The sequence below is a fragment of the Colossoma macropomum genome, unplaced genomic scaffold (genome assembly GCF_904425465.1).
Source record: "Colossoma macropomum unplaced genomic scaffold, Colossoma_macropomum, whole genome shotgun sequence".
NCBI lineage: Eukaryota > Metazoa > Chordata > Actinopteri > Characiformes > Serrasalmidae > Colossoma > Colossoma macropomum.
The window spans coordinates 22,921,657-22,930,082 of NW_023494796.1; the positions used below are offsets into that span (position 1 = coordinate 22,921,657).

Consider the following 8,426-nt stretch of genomic DNA (forward strand, 5'->3'; position numbering starts at 1 on the left):
TCAACGCTACCGCGTGGCAAACCAACGTCACAATAACAATAAAAAACATGCAAACCACCATCCACACATTAGACATGACTCACAGACCGTCCTTTATATAAATCAGGCGTAATCAATCCACTGTGCTCTACACCCATTTAAATGATTAATAACTACTTATTTCGAATTCACAAAACTAACTTTGAAGGGGAGCTCCACCATTTTTTCTAAATTTCAGTGTAATTCAATGGTTGACATTTCAACAAAGGTATTCAGAGTGATTTCGTTCTACTGAGTCAGAACTGTTCACAGTGGTGGTGATAGGAACCAGACGTCTGGAGAGCTGGATGCCTCTAAAAGCCCCTTCAAAGAAAGTTACTACATTAAATGGTTATGAATGTGCTGCCTGACATCTGAGACATTGTTCACATTGTTTTACAGTAGTTGTGTGATATAGTTGGTCTAAAACATACTTTAATTAGTTTATTTTAATCCATTTATGGTGGATGGATACATAAAGGGTGTTCTAAGGTGAAAAAGTCCCCAGAGGAAACGTATTGTTTCAGATTGACCACTATTTTACCATCATCAACATTACATACAAAAACTCAGAAGACACGTGTGGGTTCACTGATGGTTTTGGATAGTAAATAAAATGGCTATATTTGTGTTGTAGACACCAGAACCCCTGGTTTTCATCACCACCACTTTGAAGAAATAAAGAAGTCAGTAAGGTTTTCCGTAACTCAATTATTTCAAAACAAACCACTGTGAATGACTTTGTTTATATACTAAACACTGAATCATGCAGAAATTTTGAGAAATTGGTGAAATTACCCTTTAAATCTATCTCTGTGGTAATGTAACTACAGTTTTACTTTTATGTTTTTGAGTAGATTTGTTAACAGGATCTGTATCAAGTTTGAGTTCCAGATACAATGTTCTTTCTGACAGGACAGTCATGCTACTGTTCATTTACCACTTCCTTGCATTCTCTTCTGATTTGTGATGATATTATATCCAATATAATAAGTTTAGATCAATAATAAATGCAATTAGATACATACGGAGTATAAAATGACTGATTTTGACCTGCACAGCCTGCATTTTGAGCCTCTGAGCACTGAAATTTCTGGAAGAGCCATTAGTCAACTATGTAGCTACAGTGAGGTAAAACGGGGCAGATGAGTCCTTTCTGAGGGGTGTCATTTGCATTCAAACATTCAATAAATTCAGTCTAACCTCAGGCTATGTGACAAATCCTGGGCTGTAACTGGTGGACCCAACTCACAATTATGAAGTCAGATTTAATCAAAAGCTTGTCAGATCAGATACATGCCAGATCTTTTGACTTAAACTTGTGGAGCACACAGACATTAAGCTTGAGAGGCTGGACTAAGAACAGTAATGAGCAGTAGGACTGACTGATTTAGCCACAGGCCTTGACCTGAGAGTGTGCTGCAACTTTAATTAGGCTAAGATTACTGTAAGAGAGAAGGTAATCTGTGAACCACAGCCAAGCAAAGGTTAAACAGTGTGAACAAGCATGCTGTTCTTGACATAGTAGCTGCTTATAATACCACTTTCTAAGAAGGGTGTTTTCAGGACACGTGTATATCTTTTGAAAAAGGTTTGCAACACCTATATGACCCATATGAAAAAGTGATTGCCCACTTAAACAACTGCAATCAAACGCTTCCCCTAACTAGGAATCAGTCCTTCACATTGCGGTGTCCGATTAAGGTCCTGCCACAGCATCTCAATGGGGTTCAAGTCAGGACTGCAGGATTTTCTGGCAGACAGACAGAATTCATATATAAACAGGAAGGCCCGGCTTCTAAAAGGACTCCACTTTCGACTAATCAGTCCACAGAACATTATGCCAAAAGGCATCGTGGTCATCAAGGTGCTTTTTGGTGAATGTGAGATGAGGCTTTATGTTTCTCTTGGTTAGCAGTGATTTTTGCCTTGCAACTCTCCGGTTGATACCATTTTGCCTAGTTTCTCTCTAACAGTGGAATCAGGAATGCTGACCTCATCTGAGGCCAGTAAGGACTGCAGCTCCTTAGATGTTGATCTGTGTTCTTCTGTCTTTCTGGATGAGTAGTCAGTGTGAAAATGGGGGAATTTTGGTGGGCCAGCCTCTTCTGAGAAGATTCACCACTGTGTTCTCCATTTGAAGATAATGCCTCTCACTGTGGTTCACTAAAGTCCCAGAACCTTACAAATGGCTTTGTGGCCCTTTCCTGAAACCGATTTATTTAAATAACTTTCTTTTTCATGCCTTCTGGAATTTCTTTTGAGTGCAGCATTATGTCCTGCTTATGGAGACCTTTAGTATTTTTTCCATCAACAAGAAATGACAACAAGAACGACAAATATGCAAAAACAGAGGAAATATGGAGGGGTCAAATACTTTTTTCACTACACTGTATCTATATTATTGTAAATACTCTGTACATTAAGCTTACATACTGTGGAAATGTATATTTTCTATAACCCTTTACGGCTGTGCCTTTGTGTTTATTTCTGTATATCTGTATTCTGTGTTGTCCACTTACATATGCAACAGTTTCACCTTGACAATTTACTCATATATGAAAGTGCACTTAGCCAATAATTGATTATGCTTCTGTTTCTTAAAACCTTTATTTCTCCTAATTATGAGATAACCTATTCACTGTTTTATTAGACTCACATCTGATCAGATCTGCTTTAAAAGCACTTGTAATGGTTAAAAAGGAACACTGTCACCACCATGTTAGTGCTTACTGGAGTGATAACTGCCTTATATTCTTCATATCTATTTGCTTCTTCTGCTAAAAAGTGATATTCTTCACGATTGTCGCCACAAACGCCATGAAATAATAGGAATCCACCTGAAGCTCAACACTGATTGGTCCAAGGGCAGTTTATGATATCAAAAGCTTTGAGGCCAAGTGAAATGAACCAATAAGAAGAGCTTCTATGAAACAAGGCCACCCCTTCTGGACACATTTATTTTTTTTATAAATATTCATATTTTGTATTTTAATCTTATACTACAACTTACCTGACAGACAGGAATGTTTTCAGTTGTCACGCTTGAACCCAAACAAACAGCAGAAAGTCAGTTTTAAATTATATAAATATTGTAGCACTACAGAGCTACTCATGCTGATTGGAATATGAATTAGACACTAGGGATGTGCATTATGTTTATATATACAAATTTTGATATTTGTGTATCTATTAGAATACCCAGTGTCAAAAACTTTACTGAATATCAACACATAACACGCAACATATTTTTGACTCCACATTTTCTTTGCTTTAATTTTTAGAGCCAAAAAAGACTGTGTGTGAAGGACAAAAGTGGAAATGAGGAAAAAGTCATTACTTTCCTCACAAATATACCTCAAAAAGTGTTAACGTTCTATTATCATATAATTATTGTGAAACTACTTAGCAAAGAGCAAATTCATCTAAGTGTAAACACATGTAATTGAGTAAAAATAACTAGTTACAACACACCCCTGAATATTTATGACTGGGGCAACACTTAAATTGCTTCCTGTCCAGATATATTGTGCGTCAAGCCTTTTTCGTGCCTTTTACGAGTCTACTCTGCAATCAAGCCTGGAACAAAGATAAGACTATTTAACAAGCTTTGTAAATAATCTGGAATGAATCAGTTTATGATGCAGGAAATGTACATTTGCTGGTAATTATGTAAGTGAAATCTGATTTTATAATGCTTAAGTCAACCTTTAACTCATTAAGTCATAATATTAAAAAAGTCTTATGTCTTTCATACGTTAAGAAAGTAGACAGAGGCATACAAATGAGTCTAAAGCAGTGAATATATATAAATGAAGTGGTTAATCACAGTCCACTGGCTGATACAGATTTTAATGACAGAAAGCACCATCATGTAAATGGATGCCTTCAGTGATCCAAAAGACAGTTCTTCAGTAAACAAGGAGTTTAACATGGCCAAAAAGTAAGAAACACTTCCTTATCCATATCAGTTAGCAGTTACCTGATAAAAATCCAAAGGTGCAAACATGCTGAGGAAGAGACTGAAAGCCCTGAAGCGTGCCTGTACACATGATCTACAAGCAGCCAACATTTACTGATTATTTAAAAGTACAGTTTCACTTTTGCCCCAGGATTTATAGAATCTCTATATAGAGTCTGTCTTACAAAGCATGTTCAACTTAGACAAGATTCCTGACTGAATTTTAGCTTCATAAAAACCTACCAATGCAATTATGATTAACTTGTTGATTGACAGTGTTAATAACTTTCACCTTTAAGCCAGGTTTGGATAGTCAAACTATGATTAGTCCTTGAACATGTGCACATGACAGTGCGGCATTTATGACCGACCGCCAACTGCACTAAACGTGAGCAGAGAGTCCAGCGGCTTCTTTGTACCATGCAAAATGTGTAGAAAGTGTTTGTAATGTAATGTAAAAATCAACAGTGTCACCACCATGTTACTGCTTAAGTAACATGGAGTAACATAAGGGGTATTATAATGCTTTATATTCTTCATATTTATTTGTCTCTTCTGCCAAAAAGTGATACTCTTCACATGATTGTCACCACAAACGCCATGAAAAAAATAGGGTTCACCTCCGTCAGTCCCTGATTAGTCAGAAGCTCGACCCTGATTGGTCCCAGAGCTGTTTATTATATGAAATTGTGAACTTAACCTGCCGGGGGCCGGTTTGACATGCAGCATAACTTGCCACAGTGATGTAGCCTGGTAAAAAGTGATCCAATTTCCATTGTGAGAAAGAACCTTCAGGGTTAGACTGAACTAAGCTTAAAGTTAGCTGGTTAAGCAGGACATCTTGAATGTTACTGTACAAATACTTCTGAGGCCACATTGTTATAAGTAAAATGAACCAATAAGAGGAGCTTGTATGAAACAAGGCCACCCCTTCTGCACTCATAATGTCTAAAGTCTGAAAATTTGGTCTGAATATTTTGGTAGTTACCCTCCTCTCCAAGCCATTTCACAGTCAAATTATGCAACCTGTCATATTTTGTTACCACACGTTGCCTCAAACCAAAAATAATGCAAAACTTTCATTTTCATGATGTGTAGAGATTTTAGCCACTGTGCCTTGTTGCTTTGTCTATTTGACTGTTTTTGCCAAAAATGATGGTGAAATGTACACAGCAACTTCAATTTGTTTAGACACCACCCCTCCTCTAAACTCGCATTGAGCCGGAGAACACAAAAACACAAAACTATATAGATATAATTAGTAATTTTTAATGTTTTACTGTGACTAATATTTTACTGTGTTATTATGAGATAATTCGGTTTTCTATGAATTTGGCTCCAAAACTAAATAGGACCTTGGATGCTCGGGCCCCGGGAGCATGGGTTAAATACCCTCCAATACACTGAATTCCTGTAGTTGGAACACTAACAATTCTGTCACGGCTCCTATTCAAAATGTTACATTTAACACAGATAGCTCACTAGAATAAAGTTTTCATTCCATTAACACTTCATTGTTTTACTAATCATACTCTTGGTGATGAACCTGTCAAATAAAGGAGAAATGAATCAAACGTGAACTTTCTGCATGCTTTGTTGCTTCTATTACAATTTAGCACTGAACTAGCACTCTGCCTTGTGATACTTCACTGGTAAATGCTGGTGAGGGTTGTTAGGTCAGTTCTGTAGAATGACAGACACAAAATAGGATAACACCCAATGGAGTGGTAGACAAGTGAGTCAAAACCAAATGGATTTAACACTACAGAAAATTCAGTAATAAGTAAGCATACAACTTTATCCATTTTTATTTTCGGCTAATTATTGTCCAGACTGTTAGGGGTTTATTACATAGGTAATTGCTTTGTTTATGACTATGTTGTTTGAGACGTTCAAAATGGCAAGCACATGGCCTGATAATACTGCCAGCAACTTTTCTGTATGTTTTCACCAGGGCTAATTACCTCCTCTACACTGTATAAAAGGAAACCCTACAGACACTGAGAAGAGAAGAGAAGAGAAGAGAAGAGAAGAGAAGAGAAGAGAAGAGAAGAGAAGAGAATGAAGTCTTCTGTAGCTGTGCTGGTGTTGCTGTGCTGTGCTGTGGTAATAAGCAGTAATGAGGTCACTGATCAGCTTCACTACGGAGATGAAGAGAGCATCAACAATGAAATTCAAACAGAAGATCAGGAAACTGAGGCCACTGTCTCCAACCAAAAACCCTGCCAGCCTGACATCCACACAGTGCTGAGAGAGCTGAGCACTAAACTTGCAGAACAAAGTGTGGAGCTGAAATACACAAAGAACCAGATGGAGGAACTGAAGAAGCAGAATGAAGGTAAAGCTGAGTGAAGATATAGTTAACTCAAAATGTCAGATTCCATGTCCTACAGGGATTATAGTTGGTGTGTTGTGTCTGTTTTAAAGCTCTCTCAGCAGAAATCAGACTAAAAGCCAGTGAGAAACAAGTGGAAGAACTGAAGAAGCAGAATGAAGGTACAGCTATGTGATTAAGTTATGGTTAACTCGTTAAATGTCTAGGACCCACCAGCAGGACCAAAGTTTTACTACACACTTCTATAATCTAAGAATAGCTCAGCCAGTTTGCATTGAAGCCCCTTTAGATGCTGAACTTAGGTATGTAATAAGCCTGGGATTTTAAGGAGCCAATGCAAAATGTAATGATCTTTTGCCAAGTTTACTGATAGCTGATATTTTGTCTCTGTTTTGAATGTCTAGCAGCTGAAATCAGATTAAAAGCCAGTGAGAAACAAGTAGAGGAACTGAAAAGAGAGAATGAAGGTAAAATATACACACTGTTAATTAATGTATGACTGCAGTGTAAATCTACAAGACTCTGCTCTCAAATCTTCATAAAAGTTTTCTGTATGGAATCTCAGGTCAGGCTCAGGAGCTGAGAACTCTACAAATGAGCTCAAACATCACTGAGAGCCAAGTGAGAGAGCTGAGAAGGGAGAACGAATGTAAGTGCTTTTCTTTTTAACTATATTTATTGAAATATGCTGATTTTTATCCCTAAAAAGCCCTAAAAACTAAGATGTAGTTTTCCAGGAAAGTTGCATGAAATATTTAGAAGTAAGTACACCTTAATGTAAACCTCTTTTTGCCATTTCTTTTTCTAAACATCTGCGCAAATATCCTGCCAAAATTGAAAATGAAATGAAATACCTACATTTGCAATTTCATTTTTCATATAAGCACGAGTAATTAGTGACAAAAATAAAAATACCTTTAAAACAGCTATTTGTCATTTCATTTTAGTCGTTATTCTGGTATTTCATGGCCATATCTAAAATGAAAAAGCTAATAGAGAAAATCCTAATAGAGAAAATCCTAAATCCTAAAGCTAATAGAGAAGTCGTTCAGCTTGAGGAATGATGCCGTTCTGACTCTGAGGTCTGAGGATGTCCTAAAATGTACCCCGTAGCCCTGCCTAGTGCTAATTAACATATATTTACATGTTGGTCAGTTTGAAAATGAAAAAGCAAAGTGCCAAATGAAAAGCAAATCTCCAGCAGGTGGCGCCGATGATTGTTTGCATTTGCCTTTTCATTTTGACACTTAAAGCGCGTCCACACCCAAAACTGAATCACAAACTGTCACTTTGCTGTTGATTTATCCATTTTTCATTTTCATTTCCATTTTGTCAGTTATGCAGCTGATCGCTATGAAAAATAAATAAGAACGTAAACATTGAATTTTGATTTTAGTTTTGACACGTATTCTGCATTTCATGGAGAAAAGCCAAAGCCAAAGTGAAGCTTGGATTTTCTTTTCTCTATTAGCTTTTTCATTTTAGATTTGGCCATGAAATACCAGAATAACAACTAAAATGAAATGACAAATAGCTGTTTTAAAGGTATTTTTATTTTTGTCACTAATTATTGCTTATGTGAAAAATGAAATTGCAAATGTAGGTATTTAATTTCATTTTCAATTTTGGCAGGATATTTGCGCAGATGTTTGGAAAAGAAATGGCTAAAAGAGGCTTTCATTTACATTTTATTGTTTTAATTTCAATTTTTATGGCTGGATTTGCCTCCCATATTGCCCTACATAGCTAGTTGTTTCGACAATGACTGTACACTGCAAAGAACTGCAAGTCAGGTCAACTTGAAATTGTATTTTTTTTTATTTAAAAATGTAGTTTAGTTAATTTGTAGAACATTTTACATCTTTTGCACACAGCACAACTAAACAGTGTGAGCTGGTTGTTTCTCTATATGCAGAAACTGCTTCTATTTTTGATGAATTTTTACTCAGTTCCTTCCTGTTTAGTCATTGCTAATTCCCACCCACAGACTTGATCAGACTTTGTTGAAAAAGCAAAGTATATGTTATTCCTTAAAAACTTGATACAGAGATTTTTACATAAATTTACACACTGCCGGACAAACCATAGAATTAGCTTCATCTTATAAATATT

General features: G+C 36.5%; 1 protein-coding gene across 4 annotated transcripts in view; it reads left to right on the forward strand.

Moving 5' to 3' along the window:
* Nucleotides 1-5,878: 5,878 nt before the first annotated feature.
* Nucleotides 5,879-8,426, forward strand: part of LOC118816886 — a 5,832-nt gene continuing 3,284 nt past the window's right edge. The window contains exons 1-4 of one of the 4 annotated variants that reach the window (XM_036583489.1): nt 5,879-6,317; nt 6,407-6,475; nt 6,719-6,781; nt 6,880-6,963. In XM_036583489.1, the coding sequence (XP_036439382.1) occupies nt 6,041-6,317; nt 6,407-6,475; nt 6,719-6,781; nt 6,880-6,963 (493 nt within the window). In that variant the 5' untranslated portion in view covers nt 5,879-6,040. The remainder of the gene's footprint in view (nt 6,318-6,406; nt 6,476-6,718; nt 6,782-6,879; nt 6,964-8,426) is intronic. The other 3 variants (XM_036583490.1, XM_036583491.1, XM_036583492.1) reach the window with 3 other exon arrangements.